Here is a 16,412-nt window from a genome sequence, read left to right as displayed (position 1 = left end):
GCCAAGATGGTCTCGATCACCTGACCTCGTGATCCGCCCGTCTCGGCCTCCCAAAGTGCTGGGATTACAGGCTTGAGCCACCGCGCCTGGCCTGTTTTTTGATTTTTTGTAGAGACAGGGGCCTCCCTATGTTGCCCAGACTGGTCTCAAACTCCCGGGCTCAAGTGATCCTCCTGCCAGGCCGGAACTCAGACTTTGGTCTCCACTCCTCCCATGTCACCCATCTTCCCCAGGGAGTGACCTACCATTGGGTGTGATGTGACAGAAGGAAGAAAAATGTCTCACCAGAGATCCAGCCAGCCACAAACTCCTCCACCGGCATTGTCTGGGCTTGCAGAAACTGGCGGCTCCAGCAAAGGAGACAGAGTTGAATTTCCCCCTCTCCCTCCCCTGGCCCACGCTGATAATCTCCCACTAATGTTTAACCCTGGCAGGAAGGTGAGATGTGGCCTGGTGCCCGGACCTCCAGCAACTGGCAGAGGGGAGCGAGCCAGATCTGGTGACCCTGGCCACCTGGAGGAGTCGTGCAGACTACAGTCTCATGAGCCAGGCGTGCCAGGACCACAGGGGCCCTGATTCCCCAGCCTGGCCAATGATCCTGGCTCTGGAGATGGCAACTGGGTCCCTGCCCCATGGTCGGGCCCCTCCAGGGTTGCCTTAGTCAGCAAGAGGCAAGCCCCTGCCTGCCCAGCCAGCCCAGCTCCACTCCCATTCATCGCCACCAAGGGGCACGGCCGCCCCCATGCCACAGAGATAGGCCAGGTGCGGAGGGAGCATGGCCACCAGGGGGTAGGCCCAGCCCGCAGTTGCCGGCTGCGTGGCAGGGTGGAGAGGAGCCACTCCCAGGAGTGACTCACCAGGCCTGGCTGTTCTCTCCAGGGTTGTTTACGACTTCCCCGACTCCCCCGTGTGAGTCAGAAACACAGCCTGCCTTGGCCTCCTCCTTCCCAGGGGAAAGATGGGGGTTTTGATCATTTAAAGTGCGTGTTGATCTGCAATGGCCCCGTTGTGCTCAGTCCAAACCAAAACCCTTTCAAGGATCTGTGAGCCACAGGGTGCCGCCCATTCTCCTCTGACCTCACGTCCTGCCACCCACCCCCTTGCTTTCTCTGCTGCAGCCACCCGAGCCTCCAGATTCTTCTTCAGTCAGCCTTCTGCCTCCAGGCTCTTCCCTCTTCCTGGGCACTCTTGCCCTGGCACCCTTTCAGCTGTGGCTCAAATGTCACCACCTCGGTGAGGTCTGTCCCGCCTCCCCAGCCGGAGGCACCGCTGGCTCTTCCTCTCTTTCTCCATCACAGTTATCACCCCAACATGTGATGGGAAGAACTTGTCTGTCTGGGCAGGGATCTCTGGGTGTTCTGTTCACAGTGGGTGGCACGGGGTGGGCGCTCAATAAATCCTGAGTGACTGAACGGAAATGTCAGCGAGCAGCATCAGCCACAGCCTTGGGGCTCCAGTTCCCTCTTCTCACCGCCAAACGGCCCTGGGGAACATCAAGGCCCAGTGACACCTGCATCATCCTCTCCAGCTCTCCCTGCAGCTCCTAGTCTCCTATGGGAGACGCCCAAGGCCCAGTCCTGCTCACACTTCTCCTCTCACTGTGGCCAAGGCAGAACCCAGCCACCCCTGCTGCTTTCTCGTGGGTGGACAGATTCTGGAAACAGGACCTCCCACCTCCTCCCTCTGGAACTGCCTGGGGCTCCTTGGGCCACCCGCAAATATTGTCCTGAAAGACCATCCCCAAAGACTGGCCTCTCGTGGTGGCTTGGGCTGCAGTCCTGGTTCTGCTTCTTATTCCTGAAACTGCCTTTGCAGAAAGTATAACTGATACAGGCCGGGTGCAGTGGCTCAGGGTGCAGTGGCTCACGCCTGTAATCCCAGCACTTTGGGAGGCTGAGGCAGACGGATCACCTGAGGTCAGGAGTTCGAGACCAGCCTGACTAACATAGTGAAACCCCGTCTCTTCCAAAAATACAAAAATTAGCCAGGTGTGGTGGCAGGTGCCTGTAGTCCCAGCTACTTGGGAGGCTGATGCAGAAGAATCACTTGAACCCGAGAGGCGGCGGTTGCAGTGAGCCAAGATCACGCCACTGCACTCCAGCCCGGACGACACAGAGAGACTCTGTCTCGGGGTGGGGGAAGCTACAACTGATACATTTATTACAGTGAAAGAGATCTGACCTAACTGACTCCATCTTGCTTCTAACCTCCAAGCTGTCCTTTTTCACTCCTGGCCATAGGTGGAACTAACTGGGAGGAACTCAGTTTCTAGTTTAGCTTTGAAACAAAGATGATAACAGCCCTTTCCCAAAACAAAACCTGTTCCTGCCTGGGGACTAGACCGCCTTTGTAGGGCTAACAAATTAGCCAGCCACAAGATTAGAAATTATGGTTTAAGAGTCACGCAGCTGGAGACTGCAAGATTCTGACCCTCCCCAAATTGCTCCTGGGAATAACATCACTATTGTAAAAGCTCAGATCAGGGCCTGAGATATTTTGCAGACCCTGCACTTGATGGATCAGCGGGCACCACTCAGATCCATAAACTGGCTCATCTGGTCTTGTGGCCCCCACCCAGGACCTGACTCAGCACAAGAGGACAGCTTCAACGCCCTATGATTTCATCTGAGACCTAACCAATCAACACTTTCAACTCGCCGGCCCCTACCCACCAAATTATCCTTAAAAACTCCATCCTGGAATTCTCAGGGAGACTGATTTGAGTAACAATAAAACTCCAGTCTCTCGTACAGCCAGCTCTGCATGAATTAAATTCTCCTTATTGCAATTCCCTTGTCTTGACAAATGGGCTCTGTCTAGGCAGAGGGTAAGGTGAACCCAGTGGGCGGTTACATGATCTCCCCGAGCGATGTTAAGCAGCCCCTTCTGTGGGCCTTGGGGTCTATTCCTGTTTGCCAAAGTAGGACAGCAGTCGGGCTGACTGATGTCGAAGCCTCTCGGCTCTAAAGGCTGGAGGCCACCTCCTCCCTCACTTCAGAATGGGTCTCATTCTCTTTTTCAATCTCACCGCCTCACCCCAGTTCAAGACCCTCATTCCCACTTCCCTAGGGCCTTCCTGAAGGGAAGCCCACCCACGCATGGCGTCATCTTGTGAATCTCTAGCTCACAGCCTCCGAAATGTTCTTACTGTCTGACACACCTGCCCCATATCTGTCATCCTGGGGTTCAAGGCCTCCCCCACGGTGCCACCCACCTGCTGTGCTCTGACACAGCGGGGTCTTTCCTGGGGTCCTAACCATGCTCGTGCAGTTCCCACTACCTGGAATGCCTTTCCTTCCCCACCAACAGCCTCCCGGACTCTCTCCCAGTGACCCTCCTTGGCTAGACCCGGGTTCTAGCCTCCCCACCACCACCACAGAGACTCCCCGGTGTCAGTCGTTGACATAAAACAGAGATACGATACTCACCTTTTAGTGAGTTCTAAGGATTAAAGCACTGTAAAAAGTGGCTGGCACATAAATGGCAACTGCTAATACTTATTTCCACTCTCAGGAGGCATGAGAATGACACAGGAAACGGGGAAAGGGCCTGGCCCAGTGCCCCACACACAGCAAGACTTTTCCTGCTTATAGCATTTCATAGTTCTTAAAGCAATGCTGTGATCTTCTGTGGTTTTATTTATTTTTTTGGAGACAGAGTCTCGCTGTTGTCCAGGCTGGAGTACAGGGGCAGGATGGCACTATCAGAGCTCACTGTGATCTTGAACTCCTGGGCTCCAGCGATCCTCCCACCTCAGGCTCCTGAATGGCTAGGACCACAGATGTGTGCCACCACATCTGGCTGATTTTTGGGGTTTTTTTTACAGATGGGGTCTCACTATGTTCCCCAGGCTGCTCTTGAACTCCTGCCCTCAGGTGATCCTCCTGCCTTGGCCTCCCAAAGTGCTGTGGTTTTAAATGTGCTGTTCTCCTGGGCTTCTTCCTCTTTCCCCTCTTCCTCAACTCACCAATTAAACCACAACAGACACTTCCTGAGGGCAGGGCCATGTCTCCCCTCAGTCTCCATCCCCTGACCTAGCACAGGCCCTGCATCCAGTAAGCATTCAAAACAACACTGAACTCTTCTGCTCCCACTTCACTCCAGCTGGGTCGAGAGGCCATGGAGATACAGTGTGTCTTGGTCTGAGGGTCCCAGAGCTGAGCACCAGGAAGGAGATGCCTGCCCTCACTGGACACCCTTCCCTGCAGCCCACGTCTGAGTTCCTCAAGTCCTTAGGTCACATCAGCAAGGCAGATGTGGTGTCATGGGCTCAGCTGTGGGGCAGTGTGGATCACAGGAGGGCAGGCAGAGCTGGTTCACATGCCGAAGAAGGCAGGACTTGGCCAGGAGCTAGAGCTGCTTTCCAATCCCAGGGAACCAAGGCAAAGTGAACCCACTGCCCTCTGTTCCTGATCACCAAGCCCACTGCTGTCACTTGAGACAACTTCTGGTTCCTCTGGCCCCAGAAGGTGCTCCATGGACTTATTTTTCTCCCTGAGTTCCACATCTCAGATGCACACACGCTGCACTACCAGGACACGTCAGTGACATGGCGCTGAGGGTAGGTGGTTTCACGCCTGCCTCTTTGGGGCCCCAAGTCTCCTCCCAGCCTGGGAACACCTCAACATCTCCCAGGCTGTTATGTAAGATAGCAAGGGCTCATGTGACTGCTCCCTGGAAAATCAGAGTGTCTATCCTGGTTTTCTGACATAGACATATATTAATAATCACTTGAGAGTAGGGATAGTCCTTGGGAGTCCTTGAGTTCAACCTCCTCATTTTACAGATGAGGAAAACGGAGGCCCAGAGGAGAAGGGACTTGTCCAGGATGAGACCAGGCCAGGACCCATTCTCCTGACCACTTCCGAGAGAGCTACGTTACAGGGCACTGCCAGCGCCGCGTGGATCCCTGGCACGTGCCACGAAGTGTCCATTTCACAGGCAGGGAACTAGCCCGAAGTCCCAGCGTGGGCATGCCAACGCCCCTAGCCTGATTCTCGAATCTTCGCCAAACCCTCTTACAGGCCAACCCTCGGGGCCTCTGTGAGGGGAAACTCGCCCCGGATCACTCGGGTGGTGGCGGGGCTGGTACTTGACGCCGCCACCCCACTAGCGTGACGAGACACGCGAGGCGGGCGTCCGGGCCTGCGCGGGCCGCGCGGGGCGGCCCTGGGCTCCCATTGGCTCCCACGGGCCGGAGGGGCGGGGCCTCGCGCGCCGCGCTTCCTCCCGCCTCGGCTTCCGCGTAGCTTCCCGGTCGGCTGGGTCCTTAGCTGGAGCCAGAGTGCGGCCGGTGGCGGGCTTGGCGGCGGGGCCGGATTCCGGGCAGGAGCCTGGCCTCTCAGGTGGCTGGCTCTGTGTCCCTGCGAGGTGAGAGCACGGCGACGTCTGGCCTGGGCCTCTGTCCCCGGCTGGGGGTGCGCCTTGTCCTGCCTGGGCATCCCGGTCGACCTCCGTTCTTGACCGTAGCAACCCGCACGCCTCCCACCAGTGCCTGGTCTGCACTCTTGGTCCCTCCAGGCAGCGCCGCTCAACCTTGCGAACCCAGCCCGGGACCCCTTACCGTCCTCACTGAGAGCTTGAGGAGACCTCCAACCCCCCATCCCTGGCTCCCGGTAACTGCTGTTTCTTTTTGCCTTTGCAGATGGACGGGACAGAAGGCAGTACCGGGCAGCCCGGCCTCGCTGAGCGGTCCCACCGAAGCAGCGTGTCGTCCGTGGGAGCCCGAGGTGGGTCCCGCCCGCATCTCCTCTCTTCCACACCCTCCTGGGACCCTAGCCCTGGAGAAGTGGCTCTGGCTTGTCTTCTTTTTCATTAAAGATAATTTATGTATCAACTAAGAAATAATAAGGTACATTCAGATGTGGAAAACTCACAGAAGTCAGAGGCTCTGTCACTAGGTTACTGGCCAGGTTGGGTCCTCGTGAATCTCACACTCATTTGTAAAATGAGCTTATTTAACATAGCTGTGAGATTCAAATGAGATTGTATGAATGAAAAGTGAGGTCTGATGTGGTTCACACCTGTAATCCTAGAACTTTGGGAGGCCAAGGTGGGCAGACCACATGTGCCCAAGAGTTGGAGACCAGCCTGGGCAACATAGACAGAAAAGTGACACATTCACTTTCTCTGTGTCCTTTCTTTGTGTTTGTTCGTTCTTTTCTTTCCTCTCTTTCTCTCTCTCTTTCTGTCTTTCCGAGTCTCACTCTGTTGCCCAGGCTAGAGTGCGGTGGCGCGATCTTGGCTCACTGCAAGCTCTGCCTCCTGAGTAGCTGGGACTACAGGCACCCGCCACCACTCCCGGCTAATTTTTTGTATTTTTAGTAAAGATGGGGTTTCACCGTGTTAGCCAAGATGGTCTCGATCACCTGACCTCGTGATCTGCTGGCCTTGGCCTCCCACAGTGCTGGGATTACAGGTGTGAGCCACCGCACTCAGCTGTGTCATTTCTTTCTCCCAAATAGCCTTTTGAAAGCAGGGATCAGGCCGGGCACAGTAGCTCACGCCTGTAATCCCAGCACTTTGGGAGGCCGAGGCAAGCAGATCACTTGAAGTCAAGAGTTCAAGACCAGCCTGACCAACATGGAGAAACCCCGTCTCTACTTAAAATGCAAAATTAGCTGGGCATGGTGGCACATACCTGAAATCTCAGCTACTCAGGAGGCTGAGGCAGGAGAATCGCTTGAACCCGAGAGGCGGAGGTTGTGGTGAGCTGAGATCGCACCATTGCACTCCAGCCTGGGCAACAAGAGTGAAACTCCATCATCTCAAAAAAAAAAAGCAGGGATCATGATCTTCACTTGATGGGGGGAAACTGGGCCCTAGGGAGGTTAAGTCGCAGGCAGGCCATGGAAGCTCTCCAGGTGATCACGTACTGCAGCTTCCAGTGCCTCAGTTCTCCTTGCCTGTGAAGTGGATCTGAACCTGGAAGATTCTTGCCTGTGAAGTGGAACTTCCTCCTGGAAGTGATTTTTTGATCTCTGAGAGTAGCTGCTGGAGCATAACAGACTGGGGTCCAAGAAGCACCTTCCCTTGTGTAGACGAGAAACCGTGCCCTTCCACACACTCTTGGAGGGAGGAGTATTAGCTCTACTTTTACAGATGAGGCAACTGACACTTAAATTGACTCGCTGAAGTTGGCCAGCGACCAGGCAAGGATGGGAACCCGAGTATGTCGGCCCCAAAGCTCGGTGTTCCTTCACCTTGCCTGCAGTCCCAGGGTTGGGCATTTGAATCTGGTTGCTCTTCTAGGTGTCTCCGTTTGGCTCTGGAACCCATCAATTGTCACAGGGAACTCAGCTATTTGGGCTGTTCTTCCCTAGGCTGCTTCAGGCTGACCTGAAAGACCCAATATTGACTCCTGAGGCTTAAAGAGTCCTAAGACTTGAAGAGTCTTAAGGAAGCTGAGAACTTGCTTTAACCTGAGTGACCTAAGGAATCCTCTCTTCCCATCTTAGCCTGAGTCAGAGAGAGACTTGCCTAAGGACAGCAGTGGGTTACCAGCTCTCGCTCCTGCCAGCCAGACAGACTAACTGCCATAGCCTCAGGATGGTTTCAGCCTCTCTGTGCCGTAGTTTCACATCTGTGGAATGTTCTTGTTCAGGGCAGAAGAACAGCTGAATCCTTGGGGCAGCTATGGCGGTGAGGGGCAGGTTTGCAATGGCCAGGCTTAATTTGAATCTTGGGGGATTGGGGTGGGGCTGGTCTCTGGGCAGGAGTTACTGGGTTTCTGGGTGGTTTGAGGGTGTCAAGGAAGCACTAATAGACAGCAGCCATAATAGGGTCTTTTGGGGCTGCTGGGGCTCTGCCTCTGGTGTGGACTCTGTCTCACGAGTGTAGCCCTGGTCACCCCTGAGGGGTGTAGGGTGGGGGCTCCAGCCCCAGTGGGTGGTAGAGGGTACCTGGTTGGCCTGGCCTGGTTGTGCCAGGCAGAGGCCTCAGCTGAGCCTGCCTGGCCTCCATCACAGCGGCTGACGTGCTGGTATACCTGGCGGATGACACGGTGGTGCCCCTGGCTGTGGAGAACCTACCCTCGCTCAGTGCCCATGAGCTGCACCGCGCCGTCCGCGAGGTCCTGCAGCTCCCGGACATTGCCCTGGATGTCTTCGCGCTCTGGCTGGTCTCCCCTCTGCTGGGTAAGGATTGGCAGTGAGGAGCCCAGGCTGGAGGGTTGGGAGAGCACCGACCAGTACAGGAGGGAGGGGGCAGTGTTTGGAGCCGCTGGCCACTGCACATGGGGGAAGGTGGGACTTGGGTTTATCCTGAGCTGTCCACTAATCTAAGCACCTAGAGCCCTGAGAAGGCCCCCGCTCCTGGCCCTGCTGTCTGTCTTTCTGCGGGTGGTGGAGGAGTGGCCACGCCTGCCCCCCAGGTCATGCTGGGGCTGGGTGGTCTGGGAACAGTACTGCAGGAGGGAGGGAGGAAGGGGGCCTTGTCTGCGGAGCATAACCTTTGCCACAACCGGGGTGGTGTTTGGGAGCCTTGATTTCTCACCTTATCCTCAGGCCCAGGCCAGTCTTGCAGATGAGGAAGTTGTGGTTAAGGTGATGAGACCACTGTGTGGCAGGAGCAAGACAGATTCAGGCCTGAGTGGCTTCCCGGTCGGCCTCTTTGAACTGTTTCTGTTCCTTGGGGACAGGGAGGAGAAGGGACATGGCCCAGGAAGTTGGCCTCTCTGACCCTGAGGCTCTTAGTGAGGGTGGGAAGAGTAGAGACTTGACTTCTCTGGGAGGGGGGCCTCCAGCCCTGCCTGGCTGGCCTCGTGACCGCCCACATCCTGCCCTTTCAGGCTGAGATTGCCAGATGGAGGGACTTGGGGGCAGTGGCTCTCTAGACCCTCAGCCCGGGGTCCCTCAGTGAACAGGGTCTCTGAGCCTGCTGGTTCGCACAGGAGGGGGTCAAGGAAGAGGCTGCCTCATGTCGTCATTTAGTAAATCGGTGCCATGGCCAGGCGAGTTTTCTTAGCTTACACATTCACTTCGTTGCAGAGGAACACAGGCAAGAAGCGGGTGATCAGTCCCAGGACAGCCTGGGTCAGGCCCAAGGGGCCCCCAGCAGTTATGGCTTCTGAGGTTGCTGGTGGGGGGAGAGGGAACATTTGGCACCCCCGTTCCCCACCCTTATCCTTCCCTCCGTCCCCTCCCCTCTGCCAGTAGGAGCTTCCTGCTCAGCTGCTGTTGGGAGGTTCTCGCCCACCCTCTTCCTGCTGCCCTGGCTCCTTGGCCACCCCATGCCCAGCCCAGTCACCTCTCCTTCACCTTCAGGCCTTGGGTCAGGACTGTGGGCCCCTTGGTTTGTGTCTGAAAGCTAGGGGTACAGTTCTGCATGGGTTGGCCCCTGCCCTGCCTCAAGAAGCTCCCAGAGCCTGCTGGGCAGCCTGCCTCCTCCTCTCACCTCCTCTGTCCCGCTCCCTCCTCACCACATTCCCGCTGTCCCACAGCCGGAGGCTGGAACTAACATGAATGGGCTGCTTTGTTGCCCAGCCCACACAGGAGGATGGTGGCAGAAGACCCCGGCACAAAGTCAGCACCCACTCTGTTCCCAGGCTGGCTTCAGGGAGGTTGAAAAGCCACTTCAGCTGTGACTTGGGCCTCCCAGAACCCTTGTCCCCCTGCCCCCACACTCCTGGTGGGGTGAACCAGTGACAGATGCTCCCGGGCCGTGAGTGCCCTGCAAGGGCAGGGAGGGGCGCCGTCTTCTGGAGCTGCCCTTCATGCCGGATGTTTTGGCAGGACTTAGCCTTCTCAATGCCATTGTCGCTCTGCATGGAACAGGGCTCCAGGGACCTTCCGTCCGTCCCATTTAGATAACAGCCTCCAGGCAGGAAGGCCCCATCTGGAAGTCTCTGGGACTGCACTGAAGACAGGAAGGAGTCTTTTGAGCTGCTGGGGCTTGGGGTTAAGGCTGGTCAGGGCTGGGCTGTAGACAGCAGGAAGGGCATCCTTGTCTCCAGGGTGTCCCTGGGCCCCATCTAGTCAGTTACTGCGCTCGTTCCACGAGGACGTGCAAAGCCTCTCTCAGGCTACGTGGTATTCTAGATGCTGGGAATACAGGAGGGAAGGCACTGGTGGAACTTAACTTTATTTTATTTATTTATTTTTTATTTTTTTGAGACAGAGTCTCATTCTGTTGCCCAGGTTGGAGTGCAGTGGTGCAATCCTGGCTCACTCAACCTCCGCCTCTTGGGTTCAAGCGATTCTCCTGCCTCAGCCTCCCGAGTAGCTGGGATTACAAGCAAGTGACACCACGCCTGGCTAATTTTTGTATTTTTAGTGGAGACGGGGTTTTGCCATGTTGACCAGGCTGGTCTCAAACTCCTGACCTCAAGTGATCCACCCGCCTCAGCCTCCCAAAGTGCTGGGATTACAGGCGTAAGCCACCGCGCCCAACCACCATTGGAACTTTAGGGCCTAAAGTATGGTGAAGGGAGGTTTAGGAAGCAGAGCTCTGTTGCTAGTTTAGCCACTAGCCCCATGTGGCCTCAGGCATTGTGCCTTCCCGAGCTTCAGTTTCCCCGCTGTAAAGTGGGTGATCTCTGTGTCCTCCAACCCTGACATCCTTTGAGTTTCCAGACAGAGAGAGCGTGAGGACTCCAGGAGGGGTGTTGATGGAGCCCTTTCACCCAGTCAATGGGGAGGCGACTATTGGGGGTAACTAAATGGTGTTTCCCTACTGGAGGTGGTGACATGGGTGGGGCTCGGGGTTTAGGTTGTAAAGGAGGGCTGTGGAGCCTCTGGGAAATCTGGACTAGAAATGATGGGATGAGAAAGGGCTGCAGAGGCTGGATGCAGGGGTGGGTGGAAGGGCTGTGGGCAGGGGGGCCCAACTGGAGGCTGTGACTGCTCTTCCAGGTGGAAGGCCCAGATAGCCCAAAGAGCAGAGACAAGGACCCCTGGCCTCAGGCCGGCAGGAGAGGCGATCGGCCATCAGTGGGGACCGCGGAAGGGTAGAGCGGGGAGATGTGGATCAGGCAGGGCTCAGGAGGCTTGAAGCAAGCGCTGGCTCCTGTACCCGGGTGACAGATACCCCATACATCTCTGGATGAACTTGAAAGTGGCCTCACACCTCTCGAAGGCAGAGACCCCCATGGCCACTGTTTTTTGGTGGGTGCTGGTGTGTGAGCTGAAAGGCTTTATCCCTCCTGGCCTGAGGCACTGAGTTCTGGGTCCAGAGCAGTGGGCATGGGGCAGCCTGGAGTTTGAGGGGCTGGACTGGTGCACTTGGTCATTCTGCCAACCGCTGGTGAGGTCACTGCGCCCCAGGGATACAGCAGTGGACAAGTCCACAGCCCTGTGGGTGGCAGCAGCAGGGAATGTCAGGTAGTGATCAGTCTGTGAAGGCAAACAGATGTGGCACCATCAGGGTGATGGCAAATTTTGAGGAGGGGCTGCCTTAGTAGTTAGGGGTCCAGGGAAGGCAGCCCTTGAACTAAGACCTCAGTCAGCTGCAGGAGGATCTGGGACAAAGGAGTTCAGGAAAAGAGGAACAGCAGGTGCAGAGGCCTTGGCACAAGCAAGCTGGGGATGGCTTGAGATTCTAGTCAGGAGATTTAAGAAGGCCAGGGTGGCAGGAGAGGAGAGGCAGTGAGAGGAGATAAGGTGGGAGGGCCAGGCAGGAGCTGGGTTGCGGATGGGCCACAGGTGCAGAGCTTGCAGGATGGAAGGTCAGCTAGAGCTCCTTGGAGGTGGGGGTGGGAAGTGACGACGGGGAGGCCCAGGCTCTGCCAGGGGGAGGGCAAGGCAGCCCCTCGGGCCTCTGGGCCCCAGTTGCCAATTGCAGGTTCTGCTTCCTGATGGCATTGCGGGTTCCTTTGTGCCCTAGCGCCTTCCTTTGGCCACAGCCTCCAGCTTCAGCTTGCCCCGGGGCTGCAGTGAACAGGTAGTGGCTGGCTGTGCCTGCAGCCAGACCCTCGTCGCTTGCTGTGTGACTTTGGACAAGGAACTTGACCTCTCAGGCTCATTTGCTTCGTGGGTGAAATGGGGGATAGGGTTATTGCAGAGTAAATGGCTCTGGACCCTTGGCACCTGCTCAGTTACTATTGGTTGTGACTGTCGTCATGCTGTGCAGTGTGATAGGTGGGAGGGCAGCTGCTGGACTGGCCGGAGGCTGCATGGGCCGCTCCCCATCTCGTCCTGCAGAGGTGCAGCTGAAACCCAAGCACCAGCCCTACAAGCTGGGACGCCAGTGGCCGGAGCTGCTGCTGCGCTTCACCAGTGCCCCGGACGACGACGTGGCCATGGGTCAGTGCTGCTGCCTGTCTGTCCTTGCCTGGGGACCACCTGAGTCTGCAGCTCTGGCTCCCAGCCCAGCCAGGGTCCTGCCAGCAAGGAGCTGCCCTGACTGAGGGGCAGGGCCTGTGTCTCCCCCAGGCTCCGACAGCCACCACTGGCAGGGGAGGAAGGGGTCCCTGAGAGAAGCCCCAGTGGGGGGTGGGCTGGGAGCTGCCGGGGCACGTTGGGATGAGCTGCGCACTCCACCCTCTGCACAGCCCTCCGGTTTTCTCAGCTGTGGTTGGTAGCCGGGGCCTGGGCCAGTCAGGGGAGAGGGGAGGGCTAAGCAGAATGGGGATGCCTGGCAGTGACCTAGCCTGTCTCCCCAGATGAGCCTTTCCTGCAGTTCCGAAGGAACGTATTCTTCCCAAAGCGGCGGGAACTCCAGGTGAGGCAGGAGCCTTGGTGGCCCCACCAGGTCCGGCCCCTTGTGCCCAGCCTCCTTGTCCCTAGACCCCTGGACATTCGCACCTTGCCCCAGCCCAGCTGAGCGGCTCTCCCTGCCCCAGCCCAGCTGAGCGGCTCTCCCTGCCACACCTGCCTGCAGATCCGTGACGAGGAGGTCCTGCGGCTGCTCTACGAGGAGGCCAAGGGCAACGTGCTGGCCGCGCGGTACCCGTGCGACGTGGAGGACTGCGAGGCTCTGGGTGCCCTGGTGTGCCGCGTCCAGCTCGGGCCCTACCAGCCCGGCCAGCCGGCAGCCTGCGCCCTGAGGTGAGGGCCTGTGTGACCTGAGGCGGGGGCGCTGGCTGGGGGAGTTTGTCCTTGGAATCAAACTTACAAGCAGTCTTCGGTCTCGCAAGGTGGGGGCAGGGTCCTGGAGTCAGGGGGCCTCAGCCCCGCATGCTCACTCTGGCCCTAGGCAGTTGCTCTGCCCCTCAGCCTCCTTTTCCTCACCTGCCCTGGGCGGGAGCCTCAGGTGAAGTGAAGTCGGGGAGAAGAATCTGGAGCCCTGCCTCCGGCCGAGGTCAGAGGAGCTGGGCTTTTGGAGTCACAGCCAGAGACCAACCAAATACTGACCCTTTGTCACCAGTAACAGGCCAGCTTAGTTCCAGACTCCTGGGATGTTCCCCAGGCAGTCAGCACGCTGGTTGTCCACCTCCCAGCCCTCTCTCCAAGCGCCGAGCTCTCTGCTGTGTAAATTAGCCGGGCCTTGCGTGGTGAGGATTGAGTCTGCCCTGCCAAAGCCCAGGCCAGTCTCTGGTCTTCATGGAGGATTATCCTGAGGTTTAGAAATAATTCCAGTGAAGGGGCTGGGCGTGGTGGCTCACGCCTGTAATCCCAACATTTTGGGAAGCCAAGGCAGGCAAATCGCTTAACGTCAGGAGTATGAGACCAACCTGGCCAACATGGTGAAACCCCATCTCTACTAAAAACAACAAGTAGCCGGGTGTGGTGGCGTGCACTTGTAATCCCAGCTGTTCGGGAGGCTGAGGCAGGAGAATCACTTGAACCCAGGAGGTGGAGGTTGCAGTGAGCCAAGAGTGTGTCACTGCACTCCAGCCTGGGCGACAGAGTGAGACTCTGTCTTAAAAAAAAAAAAAAAAAAAGAACTGAGCGCTCTGACTGCAGCTTATCTGATGGCTGGTCCACAGCCCACACAGTACCCGCTGCCTGAGGTGGGGAATCAGCTGCGGTTATGCCAGGGCCTCTCCTGCTTCATGTGTCGGGGGGACATGCCCTTTCTTTTGTGAGCCTGTGCTGGTTGTAGATTGGCGTTTTCACGTTTTTATCTGGCAGAACAAAGCATTGAGAGCATTAAAACCCCTGCACTGGTTTTGGTTATAGAAGTTCCACCAGGGCCGGGCACGGTGGCTCAAGCCTGTAATCCCAGCACTTTGGGAGGCCGAGACAGGCGGATCACGAGGTCAGGAGATCGAGACCATCCTGGCTAACACGGTGAAACCCCGTCTCTACTAAAAAAAAATACAAAAATCTAGCCGGGCGAGGTGGCGGGCGCCTGTAGTCCCAGCTACTCAGGAGGCTGAGGCAGGAGAATGGCGGGAACCCGGGAGGCGGAGCTTGCAGTGAGCTGAGATCCGGCCACTGCACTCCAGCTTGGGTGATAGAGCGAGACTCCGTCTCAACAACAACAACAAAAAAAGTTCCACCAGTTCAGAAATCCCAATGGTCCTGACTTGGTGACACAGACGTTGCTCTGAAACCCTCCTGCTGCAGTCTGATTCCACGCGAGTGGGTGCTCTTTGCTTGGCCTCCAGACCTTCCCTCAGCCTCTCGCCTTTGCTGTGAGCTGCAGACCTGGGCCCGCCTCCTGGGCCTCTGTCACTTGCCTGGCTGCCCTGTGTGTCTGTGTGCCCTTGCAGGTGGGGGCAGGGGGACCGCTGCAGTGCAGGGCACACTGCGGGCGCTCAGGGTGGTGGGTTCTTCCTTTCTAGGGGTGAAGTCTGTCCCTTCGGCTGCTATGAGTTTCCTGGGTGGGTACGTGGTAGCCAACCAGGCAGGAGGCAGGAAAGGTTGGGAGACAGGACCAGGTCCCGTGGGGGACCTTGGTGCACATGGGGCTACAGTGCAGAGGCTGCTGGCTAAGGCAGGACTGGTGGGAAGTGCAGAAACGGGGGGCCCGGGTTCCTGTTCCTGGCTGGAGATGCAGGCATCTGGAGCCGCAGGATGAGCCTTTGGCTTCAGATGGTGACCTCAGGTTGGATGGCCAGAGGGACAGCCCCAGGTGGGCCTCGTAGGGAGCCCCATCACGGTCCTAGGCCTGCACTTGGAGAGCTTGTCAGGTTTTAGGGCCAGGGGAGCTCACCCAGGACAGGTGGGGGCATCACCATCCCCACTCTACAGAGGAAGCAGGAGCAGGACAGGAGGTGCGTCTCACCAGCTGTACAGCTGCTCGTGGCAGAGGCAGGCCAGCCCTGGAGTCTGCCCTTCACAGAGGGGCCAAGAACCGAACCCCCTCTGGTGCCTGGGTCCCCTCCTGGGCTCCTTACCCAGCGTCTGATTTGGAAGTAGATGTATATCCGCTTCCTCCAGGCAGCCCTGCTTCCCCTGCCCTCCCCTGTGAGCCTGGCACCTCTAGTTGGGCTGCTAGCACCCATCTTCCTTCCTCCACAGAGAGAAGCTGGACTCCTTCCTCCCTGCCCACCTCTGTAAGCGGGGCCAGGGTCTCTTTGCTGCCCTCCGGGGCCGCGGGACCAGGGCCGGACCGGGTGAGCAGGGCCTGCTGAACGCCTACCGCCAGGTGCAGGAGGTCGGCAGCGATGGTGGGTGTGAGGCCGCCCTGGGCACCCACTACCGTGCCTACCTCTTCAAGTGCCACGAGCTGCCCTTCTACGGGTGAGAGGCATAGCACCACAGTTCCCCAACCCCCACAGACTGTCCTTGGGCTTTGCTAGCACAGCTGCCAGTGAGCCCACTTCTGCCCCAGCTGAACTGTGTCCCCATGAAGTGGTGTCTTGTCCCGAGCACCTCAGGCCCCACCATCCCAAACTGGGCACCTGTCCTCCTTCCCTTTCCCCTGTCAGGGGCTGGGACCCTTTGGATGGGTCCTCTCCTCCTGCCTGGCACAGTCACCTGGTCACTGGCCTGGCCGACCTCGCCTTCAGCCAGCGGTCTCTGTCACACAGTTGGTGTCTAACAAACAGCTCTGTGCACACGCGCGCTCCCTGGGCGCTGGAGGCCCCTCTGAGCCAGACACCATGCCCCTGCCTGGTGAAGCTGACGTTCTAGTGGAGAGAGACGAGAACAGAGAGGTTGAGGAGAGCCTGTCAGTGGGCACAGGTGGCAGCCAGGAGACCAGAGGGTGGGGTGTGGCTCGGGCCCTGTGGTCAGAACAGGTGAGATGGTCAGATGCAGGGCATCTGCGGGCAGAGTGACAGGATTTGCCAGATGGATGTGCAGTGGACGAAGCAAAGGAGAGGAGGCAGAGAGGACTGGCCTGAGCCCCTGGCAGATGGTTTCATCATCGGCTGAGCTGGGGGCGGTGCTGTGGAGCGGTCAGGGAAAGTTTAGGAATGTGGTTGTTTTTGTTTTGAGACAGGGTCTTGCTCTGTCACTCAGGCTGGAGTGCAGTGGCACTATCATAGCTGATTGCAGGCTTGACCTCCGGAGCTCAAGCAAGCCTCCTGAGTAGCTGGGACCACAGGTGTGCACCACCATGCCTGGCTTTTTTTTTTTTTTTTT

The 16,412-nt window shown here is 57.8% G+C and overlaps 2 protein-coding genes across 8 annotated transcripts in view; one reads left to right on the top strand and one right to left on the bottom strand.

Moving 5' to 3' along the window:
- Positions 1-2,073, bottom strand: part of SLC25A45 (solute carrier family 25, member 45) — an 8,976-nt gene extending 6,903 nt beyond the window's left edge. For 2 of the 5 annotated variants that reach the window (XM_011942512.1, XM_011942509.1), the window contains exon 1: positions 286-1,037. In XM_011942512.1, coding sequence (XP_011797902.1) covers positions 286-322 — 37 coding nt within the window. In that variant the 5' untranslated portion in view covers positions 323-1,037. Of the gene's footprint in view, positions 1-245; positions 1,047-1,096; positions 1,408-1,674 lie in introns of those variants that run through there. The other 3 variants (XM_011942510.1, XM_011942508.1, XM_011942511.1) reach the window with 3 other exon arrangements.
- A 3,112-nt stretch (positions 2,074-5,185) lies between these two features.
- FRMD8 (FERM domain containing 8) overlaps positions 5,186-16,412 on the top strand; it is a 25,719-nt gene continuing 14,492 nt past the window's right edge. The window contains exons 1-7 of one of the 3 annotated variants that reach the window (XM_011942505.1): positions 5,186-5,370; positions 5,645-5,729; positions 7,968-8,135; positions 12,138-12,239; positions 12,599-12,657; positions 12,817-12,983; positions 15,345-15,566. In XM_011942505.1, the coding sequence (XP_011797895.1) occupies positions 5,645-5,729; positions 7,968-8,135; positions 12,138-12,239; positions 12,599-12,657; positions 12,817-12,983; positions 15,345-15,566 (803 nt within the window). In that variant the 5' untranslated portion in view covers positions 5,186-5,370. The remainder of the gene's footprint in view (positions 5,371-5,644; positions 5,730-7,967; positions 8,136-12,137; positions 12,240-12,598; positions 12,658-12,816; positions 12,984-15,344; positions 15,567-16,412) is intronic. The other 2 variants (XM_011942507.1, XM_011942506.1) reach the window with 2 other exon arrangements.

This window comes from Colobus angolensis, unplaced genomic scaffold (genome assembly GCF_000951035.1).
Source record: "Colobus angolensis palliatus isolate OR3802 unplaced genomic scaffold, Cang.pa_1.0 Scaffold21, whole genome shotgun sequence".
NCBI classification, from domain to species: Eukaryota; Metazoa; Chordata; class Mammalia; order Primates; family Cercopithecidae; genus Colobus; species Colobus angolensis.
The sequence above is the reverse complement of the archived record's forward strand: the minus strand, read 5'-3'. Positions and strand labels throughout refer to the sequence as shown.